Here is a 19622-nt window from a genome sequence, read left to right on the forward strand (position 1 = left end):
GTGTTTCTTCAAAAAGACTGTAGATTCCTTTGAGGGCAGGAATCTCTATATCCCAACTCCCATTTCCAAGTATCACAGTTCACACACAATAGTCTTCCATACATATTTGCTAAATAAATCAAATAAGAATTCCCATCTCTCTGAACAGACCATCCCTGACTACTGGAAAGAAAACAAGTAAATTCCCTTTGACTCCTTTGCTGGTACAGTTTGCAACTCTCTCTGACTTCTCCAGTCCCTTTACCATATGCCCGTCCCCCTCTCCTTGCATTTAATATCAATACTGTATAATTAGTTGTCCTGTGAGGCCTTTGACCTTCCCATACTCCTCATAGCTTCCTCTCCAGCCAACATGTATGTACTTACAATCGGAGTGAAAGTGGGTGTCAGCATTGCATTTGCACCTTGGGATAAGACACTTCTTCCTGTATAGAAAACGTGGGAACCAATCCTTATTATGGTATGTATAGTTTATCCAGGGAATTAGTAAATTTAACTTATTTAATGAATGCATCTAGTGATTTAGCCAGTCACTAAATGCCAGGCAGCATTCTGAGCACTTTACTTATATTAACTAGTTCCTCCTCATAACCACCTTGTCAGATAGTTATAATTGTTATCATCAGTCTCATTTTAAAAACGAGGAAATGGAGATGCAGAATGCATAAGGCACTTGCCCAAATTCCCTTGGTTGGTAGGTACATAGCTAGATTTTGAAATAGGGAGGCTGTGCCTAACCATTGAGCTCTGCCGACTCTAGATGTGGTCAGAGAGAGGTCTTTGGCATGACCTACCTAGCAAGATGCCTATGTGTGCTTAATAAATGTTTCAGGGCACACGCTGATTCATTAGCTATGGCTTGAATAAAGGTTCATCTGTGTCATACTACACAGTCAATTGTTCACATTGTAATCAACCCCAGTCCTAAATTTTGTTCCTCAACATATATTCATTTCAAACAACCCAGGAACCATGCCAAGAATTAACTCTAATAATACATTGCATGAGTTTTGAATGCTAGAGATGGCTTGAAGGCAAATGTGCTTTTTTTAAAACATTATTAAACCAATAATAAATAAAATGTGATTCTTCCCAGAACAGAAATAACTGCATGTCCCTCTACTAGGATCAAATGGTACATTTTTTCTTATCATTTATAGAATTTTTTCTTGAATTACTGTATATTTGTTAGTTGCCTATAAGCCACCGCTTACTGAGCAGCATAAAGATTCAGATGCTCACCCTATCCTGTGGATTTACCTCCAATGAACAGAACAAACGTGAAAACACCCAGGGGATGGGGGAAAGAAGCTGTTTATTTGATGCAGGGGTTATTCGTAGTGCAGCACTGGGTACTTTATGGAGTCAATTCTAGTTGCCTCAGGGGGTTTCTAAATGGAATTCTAGGAATAAAGTATTTATAAATAGAAAGTATAAAGAATGAACACATATATCCCAGCCACTACCTTCTGGAGTCCCAGTGGCATCCCTTGCAAGTAGCTCTCTTCTGGGTAGTTAAGTGGTTAGCTGGTTGTGTTAACTTGGGTTAACTTGGGTCAACCTATTTGATCTAGCACATTTTTTTTTATTGAGATTGTTCACATTCCATACAATTATCCAAAGATCCAAAGTGTACAATCAATTGCCCATGATACCATCATACAGCTGTGCATCCATCACCACAATTAATTTTTTTGAATTTTTAGAACATTTTCATTACTCCAGAAAAGAAATAAAGATGAAAAAAAAGGAAACTCAAATCCTCCCATACTCTTAACCACCCCCCCTCCATTGTTGACTCATAGTATTAGTATAGAACATTTGTTACTGTTGATGAAAGAATGTTAAAATACTACTAACTGTAGTATATAGCTTGCAGTAGGTATACTTTTCTCCCTATATGCCCCTCTATTCTTTTTTTTTTTAATCATCATTTTATTGAGATATATTCACATACCACGCAGTCATACAAAACAAATCGTACTTTCGATTGTTTACAGTACCATTACATAGTTGTACATTCATCATCTAAATCAATCCCTGACACCTTCATTAGCACACACACAAAAATAACAAGAATAATAATTAGAGTGAAAAAGAGCAATTGAAGTAAAAAAGAACACTGGGTACCTTTGTCTGTTTGTTTCCTTCCCCTATTTTTCTACTCATCCATCCATAAACTAGACAAAGTGGAGTGTGGTCCTTACGGCTTTCCCAATCCCATTGTCACCCCTCATAAGCTACATTTTTATACAACTGTCTTTGAGATTCATGGGTTCTGGGTTGTAGTTTGATAGTTTCAGGTATCCACCACCAGCTACCCCAATTCTTTAGAACCTAAAAAGGGTTGTCTAAAGTGTGTGTAAGAGTGCCCACCAGAGTGACCTCTCGGCTCCTTTTGGAATCTCTCTGCCACTGAAGCTTATTTCATTTCCTTTCACATCCCCTTTTGGTCAAGAAGATGTTCTCCGTCCCACGATGCCGGGTCTACATTCCTCCCCGGGAGTCATATTCCACGTTGCCAGGGAGATTCACTCCCCTGGGTGTCTGATCCCACGTAGGGGGGAGGGCAGTGATTTCACCTTTCAAGTTGGTTTAGCCAGAGAGAGAGGGCCACATCTGAGCAACAAAGAGGCATTCAGGAGGAGACTCTTAGGCACAAATATAGGGAGGCCTAGCCTCTCCTTTGCAGCAACCGTCTTCCCAAGGGTAAAACTTATGGTAGAGGGCTCAACCCATCAAACCACCAGTCCCCTATGTCTGTGGTCATGTTAGCAACCATGGAGGTGGGGTAGGCAAATACCCCTGCATTCTCCACAGGCTCCTCATGGGGGCACTACATCTTTTTTTTTTTCCTTGTTTTTCTTTCTTTTTTTTTTTTTTAACTTTCCCTTCTATTTTAAATCAACTGTATGAAAAAAAAAGTTAAAAAGAAAACAAACATACAATAAAAGAACATTTCAAAGAGACCATAACAAGGGAGTAAGAAAAAGACAACTAACCTAAGATAACTGCTTAACTTCCAACATGTTCCTACTTTACCCCAAGAAAGTTACATAATATAGCAACATTTCTGTGAACTTGTTCCTACTATATCCATCAGAAATTAACAGACCATAGTCATTCCTGGGCATCCCCAGAACGTTAAATAGCTTATCTGTTCTTCTTGGATTATTGTTCCCCCTTCCTTAATTGCTCTCTACTGCTAGTTCCCCTGCATTCTACATTATAAACCATTTGTTTTACATTTTTCAAAGTTCACATTAGTGGTAGCATATAATATTTCTCTTTTTGTGCCTGGCTTATTTCGCTCAGCATTATGTCTTCAAGGTTCATCCATGTTGTCATATGTTTCACAAGATCGTTCCTTCTTACTGCCGCGTAGTATTCCATCGTGTGTATATACCACATTTTATTTATCCACTCATCTGTTGAAGGACATTTGGGTTGTTTCCATCTCTTGGCAATTGTGAATAATGCTGCTATGAACATTGGCGTGCAGATATCTGTTCGTGTCACTGCTTTCCGATCTTCCGGGTATATACCGAGGAGTGCAATCGCTGGATCGAATGGTAGCTCTATATCTAGTTTTCTAAGGAACTGCCAGACTGACTTCCAGAGTGGCTGATCCATTATACAGTCCCACCAACAATGAATAAGAGTTCCAATTTCTCCACATCCCCTCCAGCATTTGTAATTTCCTGTTTGTTTAATGGCAGCCATTCTAACCGGTGTTAGATGGTATCTCATTGTGGTCTTAATTTGCATCTCTCTAATAGCTAGTGAAGCTGAACATTTTTTCATGTGTTTCTTGGCCATTTGTATTTCCTCTTCAGAGAACTGTCTTTTCATATCTTTTGCCCATTTTATAATTGGGCTGTCCGTACTATTCTCATTGAGTTGTAGGATTTCTTTGTATATGCAAGATATCAGTCTTTTGTCAGATACATGGTTTCCAAAAATTTTTTCCCAATGAGTTGGCTGCCTCTTTACCTTTTTGAGAAATTCCTTTGAGGTGCAGAAACTTCTAAGCTTGAGGAGTTCCCATTTATCTATTTTCTCTTTTGTTGCTTGTGCTTTGGGTGTAAAGTCTAGGAAGTGGCCACCTAATACAAGGTCTTGAAGATGTTTTCCTACATTATCTTCTAGGAGTTTTATGGTACTTTCTTTTATATTGAGATCTTTGGTCCATTTTGAGTTAATTTTTGTGTAGGGGGTGAGGTAGGGGTCCTCTTTCATTCTTTTGGATATGGATATCCAACTCTCCCAGCCCCATTTGTTGAAAAGACCATTATGACTCAGTTCAGTGACTTTGGGGGCCTTATCAAAGATCAGTCGGCCATAGATGTGAGGGTCTATCTCTGAATTCTCAATTCGATTCCATTGATCTATATGTCTATCTTTGTGCCAGTACCATGCTGTTTTGGCAACTGTGGCTTTATAATAAGCTTCAAAGTCAGGGAGTGTAAGTCCTCCCACTTCGTTTTTCTTTTATAGAGTGTCTTTAGCAATTTGAGGCATCTTCCCTTTCCAAATAAATTTGATAACTAGCTTTTCCAAGTCTGCAAAGTAGGTTGTTAGAATTTTGATTGGGATTGCATTGAATCTGTAGATGAGTTTGGGTAGAATTGATATCTTAATGACATTTAGCCTTCCTATCCATGAACATGGAATATTTTTCCATCTTTTAAGGTCCCCTTCTATTTCTTTTAGTAGAGTTATGCAGTTTTCTTTGTATAGGACTTTTACATCTTTGGTTAAGTTTATTCCTAGGTACTTGATTTTTTTAGTTGCTATTGAAAATGGTATCTTTTTCTTGAGTGTCTCTTCAGTTTGTTCATTTCTAGCATATAGAAACATTACTGACTTATGTGCATTAATCTTGTATCCCACTACTTTGCTAAATTTGTTTATTAGCTCTAGTAGCTGTATTGCCGATTTCTCAGGGTTTTCTAGATATAAGATCATATCATCTGCAAACAATGACAGTTTTACTTCTTCTTTTCCAATTTGGATGCCTTTTATTTCTTTGTCTTGCCGGATTGCCCTGGCTAGCACTTCCAGCACAATGTTGAATAACAGTGGTGACAGCGGGCATCCTTGTCTTGTTCCTGATCTTAGAGGGAAGGCTTTCAGTCTCTCACCATTGAGTACTATGCTGGCTGTGGGTTTTTCATATATGCTCTTTATCATGTTGAGGAAGTTTCCTTCAATTCCTACCTTTTGAAGTGTTTTTATCAAAAAGGGATGTTGGATTTTGTCAAATGCTTTTTCAGCATCTATTGAGATGATCAATTGATTTTTCCCTTTCGAGTTTTTAATGTGTTGTAATACATTGATTGTTTTTCTTATGTTGAACCATCCTTGCATGCCTGGAATGAACCCCACTTGGTCATGGTGTATGATTTTTTTAATGTGTCTTTGGATTCGATTTGCAAGTATTTTGTTGAGGATTTTTGCATCTATATTCATTAGGGAGATTGGCTGGTAGTTTTCCTTTTTTGTAGCATCTTTGCCTGGTTTTGGTATTAGATTGATGTTAGCTTCATAAAATGAGTTAGGTAGTGTTCCACTTTCTTCAATGTTTTGAAAGAGTTTGAGTAAGATTGGTGTCAGTTCTTTCTGGAAAGTTTGGTAGAATTCCCCTGTGAAGCCATCTGGCCCTGGGCATTTATTTGTGGGAAGATTTTTGATGACTGATTGGATCTCTTTGCTTGTGATGGGTTGGTTGAGGTCTTCTATTTCTTCTCTGGTCAGTCTAGGTTGTTCATATGTTTCCAGGAAATTGTATATTTTTTCTACATTATCCAGTTTGTTGCCATACAGTTGTTCATAATATCCTCTTATAATTTTTGTAATTTCTTCAGGATCTGCAGTTATGTCACCTTTTTCATTCATTATTTTGTTTATATGGGTCTTCTCTCTTTTTGATTTTGTCAGTCTAGCTAGGGGCTTGTCAATCTTGTTGATCTTCTCAAAGAACCAACTTTTGGTGATATTTATCCTCTCTATTGTTTTTTTGTTCTCTATGTCATTTATTTCTGCTTTAATCCTTGTTATTTCTTTTCTTCTACTTGGTTTGGGATTGGTTTGCTGTTCATTTTCTAGCTTCTTCAGTTGATCCATTAGTTCTTTGATTTTGGCTCTTTCTTCCTTTTTAATATATGCGTTTAGTGCTATAAATTTCCCCCTTAGCACTGCTTTTGCTGCATCCCATAGGTTTTGGTATGTTGTGTTCTCATTTTCATTCGTCTCTATATATTTAGCAATTTTTCTTGCTATTTCTTCTTTAACCCACTGATTGTTTAGTACTGTGTTGTTTAACCTCCAGGTATTTGTGAATTTTCTAAGTCTCTGATGGTTATTGACTTCTAATTGTATTCCATTGTGGTCAGAGAATGTGCTTTGAATAATTTCAGTGTTTTTAAATTTATTGAGGCTTGTTTTATGTCCCAGCATATGATCTATTCTGGAGAAAGTTCCGTGAACACTAGAAAAGTATGTGTATCCTGGTGATTTGGGATGTAATGTCCTGTATATGTCTGTTAAATCTAATTCATTTATCAGATTGTTTAGGTTTTCAATTTCCTTACTGGTCTTCTGTCTGGTTGATCTATCTATAGGAGAGAGTGATGTGTTGAAGTCTCCCACAATTATTGTGGAAATATCAATTGCTTCCTTTAGTTTTGCCAGTGTTTCTCTCATGTATTTTGTGGCACCTTGATTGGGTGCATAGACATTTACGATTGTTATTTCTTCTTGCTGAATTGCCCCTTTTATTAGTATGTAGTGGCCTTCTTTGTCTCTCAAAACATCCCTGCATTTGAAGTCTATTTTATCTGAGATTAATATTGCTACACCTGCTTTCTTTTGGCTGTAGCTTGCATGAAATATTTTTTTCCATCCTTTCACTTTCAGTTTCTTTGTGTCCCTGTGTCTAAGATGAGTCTCTTGTATGCAACATATTGATGGTTCATTTTTTTTGATCCATTCTGCGAATCTATTTCTTTTAATTGGGGAGTTTAATCCATTTACATTCAACATTATAACCGTGAAGGCATTTCTTGAATCAGCCATCTTATCCTTTGGTTTATGTATGCCAGATTTTTCCCTCTCTCTATTAATATCCTTTATTGTACCCATACCGAATCTCTTTAGTACTGAACCTTTCTCCAAGTCTCTCTGTCCTGTCTTTGTTTCTCTGTCTGTAGGGCTCCCTTGAGTATCTCCAGTAGGACAGGTCTCTTGTTAGCAAATTCTCTCAGCATTTGTTTGTCTGTGAAAAATTTAAGCTCTCCCTCAAATTTGAAGGAGAGCTTTGCTGGATAAAGTATTCTTGGCTGGAAATTTTTCTCACTCAGTATTTTAATTATATTGTGCCACTGCCTTCTCGCCTCCATGGTGGATGCTGAGTAGTCACTACTTAGTCTTATGCTGTTTCCTTTGTATGTGGTGAATTGCTTTTCTCTTGCTGCTTTCAGAACTTGCTCCTTCTCTTCTGTGTTTGACACTGTGTTCAGTATATGTCTCGGAGTGGGTTTATTTGGATTGATTCTATTTGGAGTTCGCTGAGCATTTATGATTTGTGTATTTATGTTGTTTAGAAGATTTGGGAAGTTTTCCCCAACAATTTCTTTGAATACTCTTCCTAGACCTTTACCTTTTTCTTCCCCTTCTGGGACACCAATGAGTCTTATATTTGGACGTTTCATATTATCTATCATATCCCTGAGGTCCATTTCGATTTTTTCAATTTTTTCCCCCATTCTTTCTTTTATGCTTTCATTTTCCATTCTGTCATCTTCCAGGTCACTGATTCGTTGTTCAACTTCCTCTTGTCTTGTACTATGAGTGTCCAGAATCTTTTTAATTTGGTCAACAGTTTCTTTAATTTCCATAAGATCATCCATTTTTTTATTTAGTCTTGCAATGTCTTCTTTATGCTCTTCTAGAGTCCTCTTGATTTCCTTTATATCCCGTACTATGGTCTCATTGTTCATCTTTAGTTCTTTGAGTAGCTGCTCTAGGTGCTGTGTCTCTTCTGGTCTTTTGATTTGGGTGCTTGGGCTTGGGTTATCCATATCATCTGGTTTTTTCATATGCTTTATAATTTTCTGTTGTTTTTGGCCTCGTGGCATTTGCTGAACTTGATAGGTTTCTTTTAGGGTTTGTAGACCTATTGAAGTCCTTATCTCTAAATTATCAGATCTACAGCTTCGTGGAGTACACTCTCTAACTAACCAGCAGGTGGCGTCCACGAGCCACCTGTTCTCCACAAGCCAGTTCTCCCCTGCTTAGCCTTTTTGGTGAGTGGGGGAGTGAGTCTTGTGGGGCCCAATTGGTGTACCAAGCTTGCGTGTGTAGTTGGTGTTGCCTGCCCTGTATGTGGGGCGTGTTTCTGGGCAGTCAGGGAGGGGGGGTGGCCCTAACAATCAAATCTCCCTGGTGATCCTAGGGTTTTAAAGCTGCTGCAATAGTCTAATCCTTCAGTTCAGTCCTGCCACAGTTTGTCTCTCCCACTGACCCACTAGTCCTTGGTATTGGCGTATGGCTCCTGAGACTTGCAAGTGGGCCCCTCTTCCAGGCTGTGCACCCCAGGTCCTCTGTTGAGGGATGACTGTGCTATGTCACAGGTGAGTGCCATCCACCCAGGGCAGTTCTGGGCTGCTGGGCTGTGTAGGGAGGCTCCCAGTCTGCTGAAATGATGGCTGAATGGGGCTTTGTTAATTCACACTGCTCCACCTTCCCAACTCTGGGACAATCAGCTGAGGTTGCAGGGAAGGCTAATGTCCACACCCAGTTTTGTGGTGTGTGCCTGTTATTTGAAGCACTTCCGTCACACTGGGTTGTCGGGGGCAGCTCTGGGCTATGGGGCTGGCGATGGGCAGGAGTGTTTCCTGTCCACCAGGATGGTGGCTGTGAGCGGACACCCCCCTTTCCTTGGGAAGTTGTGGTGTTTAGTGAATTTTCTCAGCCACTGGATTATTGCCTTTTGTCTCAGAGCTCTCTTAGTTCTGCTCTTGACTTGACGTGCCCAAATTGCAATTCTTTGAAGCTTTCTGTATTGGGCTTCTTTGAGTAATTGTTTTAGAAAAAGAAAAAAGGATTAAAAAAAAAAAAAAAAAAAAGGGCCCTCCTCAGAGATCTAATGGGTTATTGAAATGCTAACAGACAAAGCAGCCAGGGCCATTAAGGAAAGGTCCACAGGGCAGAGAGATCAGCTTTTCTTTGGGATTTGCATATGTGCCTCAAGGCCTGAGCTCCGCCCTTCCCCTTTCTGTGTTCACCAGAACTCCAAAAATCCTCTGCTTTTATTTTGGAGTTTTTCGTGTTGTTTTTTTTTCTATGCCTGTCTCCTCTCTGCTGGGCTGGCTGCTCTCAGATTCTCTGGTGTCTGGTCTCAGTCTATCTATGGTTGGAGTTTGAATCAGTAGAATGAGTTTCCGATAAGGGCTGCCACTGCAGTTCTCTCTTCTCCTTCCGGGAGCTGACAGCCCCTCCTCCCACGGGACTGAGCCTGGCAGGGAGGGGCGCGGGTCCCCTGGCCGCAAAAACTTACAGATTTCGCTGATCTCAGCAGTTCGACATTTTCATGAGTGTTGTATGAAGTATGCCCAAAGACAGATTGCTCTGTGGTGTCCAGTCCACGCAGTTCCTGGCTTTCTACCTACTTTCCTGGAGGAGTAACTAAAACATACAGCTCACCAGTCTGCCATCTTGCCCCGCCTCCTGCCCCTCTATTCTTAACTTCTAGTTATAGTGTCACACATTTGTTCTAGTTCATGAAAGAGATTTCTAACATTTGTACACTTAATCATGGACAGACATTGCCCACCACAGGATTCACTGTTTTATACATTCCCATCTTTTAACCTCTAACTTTCCTTCTGGTGACATATGTGACTCTGAGCTTACCCTTTCCACCACATTGACACACTATTCAACACTGTTAGTTATTGTCACAAAGTGCTACCATCACCTCTGCCCATTTTCAAACACTTAAGTTGAACCTAGTTGAATATTCTGCTCATAATAAGCAAATGCTCCCCATTCTTTAGCCTTGTTCTATATCCTGGTAACTTATATTTCATGTCTATGAGTTTACACATTATAAATAGTTCATATCAGTGAGACCCTGCAGTATTTGTCCATATGTGTCTGACTTATTTCATTCAAAATAGTGTCCTCAAGGTTTCTTCATCAACCCATTATTTTTAAAGATGGTTTTGTTCATATGCCATACATTCTATCCTAAGTAAACAAACGATGGTTCCCTGTATAGTCACATATTTATGTATTCACCACCATCGCCACTGTCTATATAAGGACACAAAGAAGGAGAAAGAGTCAAAGAATGTAGAGAAACAAAGGAAAAGAAAAAAGAAAGAGAAAAAAAACATAACAAAACAAAACATGACAGCTAGGAAGCAACAAAAGGAAAGATAGCATGAAACTAAAGTAGAATAAAGACTCAGACAACATCACCAATGCCAAGAGTCTCATACCCCTCCCTTATGTCCCCCTTTTATATGCATTTAGCTTTGGTGTATTGCCTTTGTTACATTAAATGAAGCATGATACAATGCTTCTGTTAATTATAGTCTCTAGTTTGCATTGATTGTATTTTTCCCCCAATACCACCCTATTTTTAACACCTTGCAAGGCTGACATTCATTTGTTCTCCCTCACATAAAAACATATTTGTACATTTTATCACAATTGTTGAGCACTCTAGGTTTCACTGTTATACAGTTCCAGTCTTTATCTTTCCTCTTTCCTTCTGGTGTCCCACATGCTCCTAACCTTCCTCTTTCAACCATACTCACAGTCATCTTTGTTCAGTGTACTTATATTGCTGTGCTACCATCACCCAAGGTTATATTCCAAACCTCTCACTCCTGTCTTTTCCTATCACTCTGTAGTTGCTCCCTTTAGTATTTCCTGTAGTGCAGGTATCTTGTTCACAAACTCTGTCATTGTCTTTTTGTCAGAAAATATTTTAAATTTTCCCTTTTGAAGGAGAGTTTTGCCAGATGTAGGATTCTTGGTTGGCAGTTTTTCTCTTTCAGTATCTTAAATATATCACACCACTTCCTTCTTGCCTCCACGGTTTCTATTGAGAAATCCGCACATAGTCTTATCAAGCTTCCTTTGTATGCAATGGATCGCTTTTCTCTTGCTGCTTTCAGGATTCTCTCTCTGTCTTTGATGTTTGCTAATCTGATTATTAAGTGTCTTGGCATAGGCCTATTCAGATCTATTCTGTTTGGGGTACACTGCACTTCTTGGATCTGTAATTTTACGTCTTTCTTAAGAGATGGGAAATTTTTGTTGATTATTTCCTCTGTTATTGCTTCTGCCCCCTTTCCTTCTCTTCTCCTTCTGGGATACCCATGACACATACATTCATGCATTTCATGTTGTCATTCAATTGCCTGAGATGTTGCTCATATTTTTCTATTCTTTTCTCTATCTGTTCTTTTGTGTGTAGGCTTTCAGGTGTCTTGTTTCCCAGTTCCTGAGTGTTTTCTTCTGCTGTGATATGTCTCCATTGTGCCTTTCATCTCTTGTGTTGTGCCTTTCATTTCCATAGATTCTGCCAGTTGTTTTTTTGAAGTTTTGATTTCTACCTTATGTACACCCAGTATTTTCATTATATACTTTATCTCTTTTGCCATATCTTCCCTAAATTGTTTGAATTGATTTAGCATTAGTTGTTTAAATTCCTGTATCTCAGTTGAAGTGTAAGTTTGTTCTTTGACTGGGCCATAACTTCAGTTTTCATAGTGTAGGTTGTAGTTTTCTGTTGTCTAGGCATCTGGTTTCCTTGATTACCCCAATCAGATATTCCCAGACCAGAATGGGTTCAGATCTCAGAAGGAGGCAATATTCAGTGTCAGGTCTCCCTGAGGGTGTGTCTTAGAAGATTGACACACCCTGTGAGGCCTCGAGCCGCTGTGCTTTTCTTAATTTGCCCAGTCTGTTTCTGAATGGGAGGCCAGTAGTAGGGCTGGGCACCACCTCCTTCCTCTTAGGGAAGATACACCTCCTAAGGAGTTTTCATTTGCATTTAAATAGGCTCTTTGTCTCTCTGACTGTGCTATCTCCACCCTTGTCTGGGTCAGAGAGCTGAGAACTGAAAATGGCCGTGGCTTTCTCCACTGAGCTGCTGAGGTTGACAGAGAGAAAAAGAGACAGAAAGTCTGCCTTCAGGGCCAGTCCACGGTCCCCCCAGCTTCACTCTCCAGCCAGAGATAGCACCTGGTCCTCTGGGCTCCCCCTCCTGGATCTTTAAGGTCAGTTGTCACTAAAAGCCTCTGTCTGCTTGTTGGTGATTTGTAGCTTGTATTGAGCAGTCCACATTTGTTAATCAAAACCTCAGTTGGAGTGTACTGAGGTATAGTCGCTTGTTCAGAGAGTGCTGCTCTCTACCACAGTGAGGCTTTGCAGTCTGGGCTGCCATGGGGGGAGGGGGCTCCCAACTCGGGTCCACAGTTTTTACTTACAGATTTTATGCTGGGATCTCAGGCATTCCTCCCAATCCAGGTCGGTGTATGATGTGTGAACAATCACGTTTGTCCCCCAGAAGTTATTCCAGATTATTTACTAGTTGTTCCTGGTTGTTTATTAGTTGTTCCAGGGGGAGTAACTAACTTCCACTCCTCTCTATGCTGCCATCTTCTTTCTCTCACGTGCCCTCTTTTTGTAACAAATATTTTGTGAACCACTTTTATCATCCTTAAATGAAATTCATAAATAATGAAATCTGTATACATACAAAATTTGAATAAATAAATACAATGCCCTAGCAGTAATTGAAGAAGAAGAAAGAAATTTATATTAATGTAATATCTGTTGTAATATGTAAATACTGTGGTAGCATTGCAATAGAAGAAATAATAAAGTTGTCAGGCATTTGTACTTAATGTAAATTCACCAGAATGTAATATGTAATGTAACAGTTTAATATAATATATGATATATGTAACAATCATATACTGTTGATTCAAAGATAATGAACAACATTACAGATAGCTGCATGATTTGCCAAAATTATGAAAAATCTTGGAAATTTTCTAACATTTTATAGTATGTATAGTAGTATGTATGTAGCATGTATGTCTGGTAGTTATAGGCCTAGAAACTTGATTATATATTAAAAATGCATAAAGCTACTTTGTGTTTTTATGTAAGGGGAGTTAGCATCTAGACTCAGATCATTATAAGCAGGTTTTCACCTATGTAAAATGTCCAGCAGGATGTTCTAAAGCTTACAAGATATGGACAAACTTTTCATTGTGCAGAACTTTCCTGCAAATTGTACTATTTTAGCCTACTTAGATCCATCTTCTAAATCCCAGTAGTGCCCCCCAATGATTGCGTCATTCAAAACAGTTTCCATAAATGTTTCAAAATGTCTTCTGTTGGGTGATACAGCCCCCATTGACAACCATTGGGTTGGACCCTAGTATTAGATTTAGCCCCAAATAATAATTACATTGATTTATTTGTCTGACTTTTTGTAGTCCCTGGAAACCAAAGAAATGTCTACAGTAAAATCCTCAATAATTGGGTGAATTGTGAGACTGTAAGTTCCATGAGAGCAAGGGCTAATTCCCTCCAGCATGCCATTCTGTGTCAGTACCTTGCACAAGCTCTGGGGTTTACTAAGTCTTGCTTGAATGAATAAATAATTTTTGGGTTGGATATCTGGGTTAGTAAAAAGATATGCACTATTTTAAAGAAAAAGTTTTGTTGCTTTCAGAAGAAGAAGACTTGTAGTTAAGAATTATTTGAAATTACCATTTCAGTTGTTTCTATTTGAATGAGTAAAATTACAATGTTGCAGTCCAAAAATCCTAGAATCCTCATATCATTTTGAGTAGGGAAAGGGGACCTGTATGAACTGTGGCCTTGGCTTAAGAGGTTTGCTTAATCTTCACAGTGTCCTGAAGGCAGCCTTTATTAACCCTATTTTTACAAATGAGGAAATTAGACTCAACAAGGCAAATAATCTGACAAGACAAAGTCAGGTAGTTGGATTAAAGGCAAAACAGGGTTTAAATGAACCCAGAACTGTTTGATTCCAAAGCCTTCATCTTTCCCGAGACATCATGCCGCCCCTTTTTCTTCAATGGAGCAAACATAAGTTTCCATTAAATCTATACCTGAAGGACCAGGTATTATGGATGTGTGAGGTCTACCTTAACATAGTTTTACTGTATTTGAAGTTCCAATTGCAACTATCAAATTCCACTTTGCCATTGGTTTAGCAGTTTTTATGATGACCTTGGTCTTGGTTGGATTTCACATTCAAGATCTTGTGTGAACTCGAGTTAACTGGCTTCTTAAGGGCAGGTCTTATTCTCCTTTGTCTTTGTGTCTCCAGAACCCAGCATGGTGCCTGTCATCCAGTGCATGTTCAGGGACTGTTTGCGGAATTGAATTTAATTGAGTGATGTTTCTCCTTTTAGGCCTTGGCCTTACACAATATTTCAGCGAGGCTTTGACCTGGTTTTGGGAGAGCAGCCTTCAGATAAGATATTCAGGTAAGTGGTTGTATAGGGATTTGCTTCTACATGTCTGCACATCCCATGTTCCACATTCCTTTGAACTTCTTTCCTGTTGGCAAAGTGTAAAATTGAACACACTTTTAGTTATTCAACCATTGGGTCACAAAAGTGCTTGCCCCCAAATCATGCCTAGAGAGAGTATGGAGGACTTTGAAGTTGGTCAGTTTCTGTTCTGTTTCTGGTTTCCTGCCTTGCTAGCTCTGTGAACTTGAGTAATTCACTTAACCTCTCAGACCCTCCAGTTTCTGCATTTGGTAAATGGGGCACATTACATGCCTGGCTAGACTGTTCTGAGGAATATATGAGCTAATACAGGGAAAGCCCCTGGCACAGAAACTCACACAGAGCGGACAATTAATGTCAGTTTCTGCCTCAACATTGTATATCTAATTTGCACCTTCCTCTTCCAGTCTTAAGGTGTTCAAAATGAATCTGCCTCTGCCTCCCGCTTTTCTCAGCTCTACCTCATTATTATTTTCTTTTATCTGTCACCCTCCTGATCAAATTGGATGCCTCTGGAACCTCCCTTTTTCTTTTCTTTTCTTTTTTTTTTTAACCTACATAGCTGGGAATAGCACATATCAGAAAGACCCATAAGCAGAGGAAAATTTGGATGCCAGCCATGAGATACCAGATTTTCATAAAGTTTAATTCACACCAGGCCTTAGCTGGGACATGAGCTTATTTCCAAACTGAGATCTTATCATCCATTTGTCAATTAATCCTTCATTTAGCATCCATTTTCTCAGTACCTACTAAGTGCCAGAGACATTGCCCAGTCTGGTGGTGTGGGCATGAATGCATTTCCCTCCATCAGCAAGCCCTCTCACCAAGGAAATAAATGGTCCTGTGCGGGTATCTGACGTCAGAGAAGAGTTAAGCAGCTATGTGACCTCGTTGGGAGGAATGGTGGCAGGGGTAGCAGCAGGGAAAATGGAAAACATGCTTCCTCTTCACTGCACCATGCAGTTTGCTGAGCCTCACTTACTCACTGCCCAACTTTCCAAACCACGCTTCCCCAGACCCTCCCTGTCAGCCAGTCCTAGCCTAGGTGTTAGGATTTGTGCCTGCATTTGCCTGCTCCTTGCTGGTTGCTGGGGGATGGACCTGGCTTAGCCCTGCAGTGATCTCCTAAGGCATGCTCCTAGCTAGAGTGCAGATTTACAGAGGCCTTTCCTCAGAGAGCCTTCCCTTCCCTTTTTCTCTCCTGAGTGTCCCTTACGTGGCAGGCTGGGCCACATTAACGACATTCGCCGCAGGCTGGTTTGGAGGGTTTGTGCTACAATCAGCTATAGTCCTGGGATGGTAACTTGGGCATTTAAACTTTCCAACAATATTTTATTATTTACCTGACTTTTTTTCTCCCTTTTTCCTTCTGCTGGTCTGCCAGGACCTTCAAAGAATGATAAAGATAAGGCAGGTGGGGAGTCTGGCAGAGTTTCCCTGAAAGTCAGAAACCAAGACTGAAAAACAAGAGCCTTAATGAAATCACTGCCAGAGCAAAACCTGCACAAGAACTATGTTGCTGTCATTGCTAGCACCATTGATGCTTTTCAGGCTTGTTGGCTGCCAACCGAATGCGATACCTAATCACTACAGAGGGGGGCACTTAGGTGGTTTGACCCATGCACTCAACTGTTTCAGGAGCCAGTGGCCTAATCAATAAGTGGCTAATCATTTTGGTCCCTAACATGACAATAACTAGATTCTAAAATGAAAGCAATGGGACAAGATCTGCTTATTTCAGGTACTAGGAACTTTAATTGAATCCATTCTGAGATCTGAGTAAACCACCTGCCAGTGGCCACTTTAGAAAATTCTATGACCTGGTCAGTAATATCATTTCTTAAAGAAACTAACGGTTATTTACTTGCTACTTTATTCCCTCAAGATTTAGTGTTCTGATGAATTTCAAGTCACTTAACATTTCCCTGGACTATGGAATAAAGTTTAAGTTCTGACATTCAAATCCTTCCATAATTGGAAGCCAATCTACAACTCCCTTTTAATAAGCTGCTCTTTTCCTATGGAACCTTCCATTCTTAGTCAAACCTGTCTTCTGACTGGCCCACTGCCCCCACCAACTTGAATATCCCCCCCTCTGTGCAGTTGCTTAAGTCTCTTTCTCCAGCAAGCATATATGTTCTCCTCCTAATATAAATGCTACCCATTTTTCATGATCTAGACAAGTTCTTGGCTAAACCCAGTGTTTGTTGGCTACCTACTGTTACAAGGCACTGTTCCAGGTGTTGTAGATATGACCAAGATAGTCCCTGATTTCAAGGAACTTATGATCACATCAAAAAAGTGGTCTCCAACCCAGTCAATATGTGAGAATGCCCAGTGTGATTTTGAAAATGACCAACCATTGAATCTAGCACAAATCAATTGATTCAAAAGTTCTGGGAAGTGGAACTGGGGCATGGCAATTCTAATCTGTAGCCAGGTTTGAGAAACACTGCTTGACAGCTTCCCTAGACTGTTCCAAACAATAATTTCTTCCCTTCTAAATTTCCATAATCTTCTGACCATAACATTTTAACATTTATTTGTCAGTTATTGTATTTCATATTTATTTTTTATTTTTTTTAAATATGGAACGCTTCATGAAATTGCATGTCACCCTTGCACAGGGGCCATGCTAATCTCTGTATCATTCAAACTTTAGTATATGTTCTGCTGAAGCAAGCACTTATATTTATTTTTAATCTGCCTGTTTCCCCCAATGAAATGGTTGTCTTCTTGAGGGAAGGGGTGTTACCCTATACAGCTCTAAGTATATAACTTCTAACATATAACACACAGATATGAACACGGCAGGATCTTCAATAAATATTTATGAATGATCATTTCAGGTATTTCCTAACGACTTGAAACAACACTAGGAAAAGTCCTTGGTGCCCAACCTAACCTTGGTAATCAATCTGCAATACCGAAGCACGTGGGGAGTGCCCTACCTAGACTCAGGGGTCCACGAAGACCCTCAGCCTGTGGACTGAGTCTTTTTACCAAACCGATCCTAGTTCTGAAGATGTCCTTGCCATTATGACTAGGATCACAAAATTCCACTAGACCTTTTTTTTTTTTTCCATTTCTAAAATTAAGATATATGCACATACCATACAATCATCCAAAGTCTACAATCAGTTGTTCACAGTACCATCATGCAGTTGTTCATTACCATCATGTAGTTGTGAGTTGATCACAATAAATGATATAACATTTTCATTACTCCAAAAAAAAAATAAGAAAAAGAATAAAAATTAAAGTAAAAAAGAATACCCAAGACATCCCATCCCTCCCATTCCCCCTATTATTCATTTAATTTTTGTCCCAATTTTTCTACTCATCTGTCCATACACTGGATAAAGGGAGTATGAAACATGAGGTTTTCATAATCACACGGTCACACAGTGTAAGCTATATAGTTATACAATCATCTTCAAGAATCAAGAGTATTGGATTGCATTTCAACCATTTCAGGTATTTCCTTCTAGCTATTCCAATGAACTAAAAACTACATAAGGATATCTGTATAACACATAAGAATGCTCTCCAGAGTGACCTCTTGACTCCATTTGAAACCTCTCAGCCATTGAAACTTTATTTTGTTTCATTTCTCTTCCCTCTTTTGGTCAGGAAGGCTTTCTCAATCCCATGATGCCTGGTCTAGGCTCATCCCCAAGAGTCATGTCCCACATTGCCAAGGAGATTTATACCCCTGGGAGTCATGTCCCATGTAGGGGAGAGGGCAGTGAGGTTACCTGCAAAGTTGGCTTAGAGAGAGAGGTCACATCTGAGCAACAAAAGAGGTTCTCTGGAGGTGAATTTTAGGCACAATTATAAGGAGGTTTAGCTTCTCTTTTGCAGTAACAAGCTTTATAAGGGCACACCCCAAGATTGAGGACTCAGCCTTCTAAATTGGTAGTTCCCAATGCTGATGAGAATATCAGTAATTCCCCAGGTGGGGAAATTTAATATTTCCACATATTCCCCCAGTCCCTCAAGGGGGCTTTGCAAATATATTTTTGTTATTTGCTCAAATTACTCAGGGTTGCATCAGGGTTTCACACTAACCTGTACAAACCTACCAGATATCACTCCCTATTCAAAGTTCTATGTAATTATGGTGTTTGAACAAATTGACCATAAAAGTTAAATTTTATAGTTTGCCACAGAAAATATAGATTTTTGCACCAAATAAACATCTCTTCCTTTTGTTGCACACAGAAGTTGAAGCTTTAAAACCCTGTCAATATCATTCTTTACCCTTTAGTCTGGTTTACCTTAGTCCTAACCAAGTCCATTTCATTCATATCTTTGATTGAAGTCTGATCTCTTTTTCAGCTTCTGTAATATTTGCTGTTTGGGGTATGCTGACATTCATAGCTGCCAAACTCTTGCTTTGAGTCTCAGGTGTCACACATATATCTGAAGTTACAGGGACTTACCAGGTTATAGACAAAGGGCTCAGCACCTCAGACTTGAGAAATAAGCATTACAACTCAGGAATAGATACAGTTGCTGTAACAGATACAACTACAGTCTAAGAACCTATACCATAAGCCTTCCCTGATAACCTGTGCTCTCAGATTCAATTCTCAGCATTTGCACATTGTAGTTAGTTCATATTAGTGAAGCATTATAATGTTTGTATTTTCATTTCTGGTTTATTTCACTCAAAATAATATCCTCAAGGTCGATTCACCTAGTTACTTACCTTACAATTTTATTCTTTCTTGTAGCCACTAAATATTCCATTGTATGTATACACGACTGTTTGCCATTCCGTTCATCAGTCGATGTACACTTAGGCGAACTCCATCCATTGCTAATCATGAGTACTGCTGCCATACAGATAGTCTTCATTTCTACACTCTTCTCTGAACCTCTCTCTCCTGTCTTTTCCTATCTGCCTGTAGTGCTCCCTTTAGTATTTCTTGTAGAGCAGGTATCTTGTTCACAAACTCTCTGAGTGTCTATTTGTCTGAAAATATTTTAAACTCCCCCTCAGTTTTGAAGGACAAGTTTTCTGGATATTGAATTCTT

The 19622-nt window shown here is 39.4% G+C and overlaps 1 protein-coding gene and 1 non-coding gene across 2 annotated transcripts in view; one reads left to right on the forward strand and one right to left on the reverse strand.

The window, feature by feature from the left end:
* Positions 1–19622, forward strand: part of ASTN1 (astrotactin 1) — a 360836-nt gene that overhangs the window by 223755 nt on the left and 117459 nt on the right. Inside the window, exon 9 of the mRNA XM_037825286.1 lies at positions 14475–14549. Within this exon, the coding sequence (XP_037681214.1) occupies positions 14475–14549 (75 nt within the window). The remainder of the gene's footprint in view (positions 1–14474; positions 14550–19622) is intronic.
* LOC119528293 lies at positions 17162–17265 on the reverse strand. Its single transcript, XR_005215609.1, has one exon. It is a non-coding gene; the product is annotated as a U6 spliceosomal RNA (small nuclear RNA).

The sequence above is a fragment of the Choloepus didactylus genome, chromosome 2 (genome assembly GCF_015220235.1).
Source record: "Choloepus didactylus isolate mChoDid1 chromosome 2, mChoDid1.pri, whole genome shotgun sequence".
NCBI classification, from domain to species: Eukaryota; Metazoa; Chordata; class Mammalia; order Pilosa; family Megalonychidae; genus Choloepus; species Choloepus didactylus.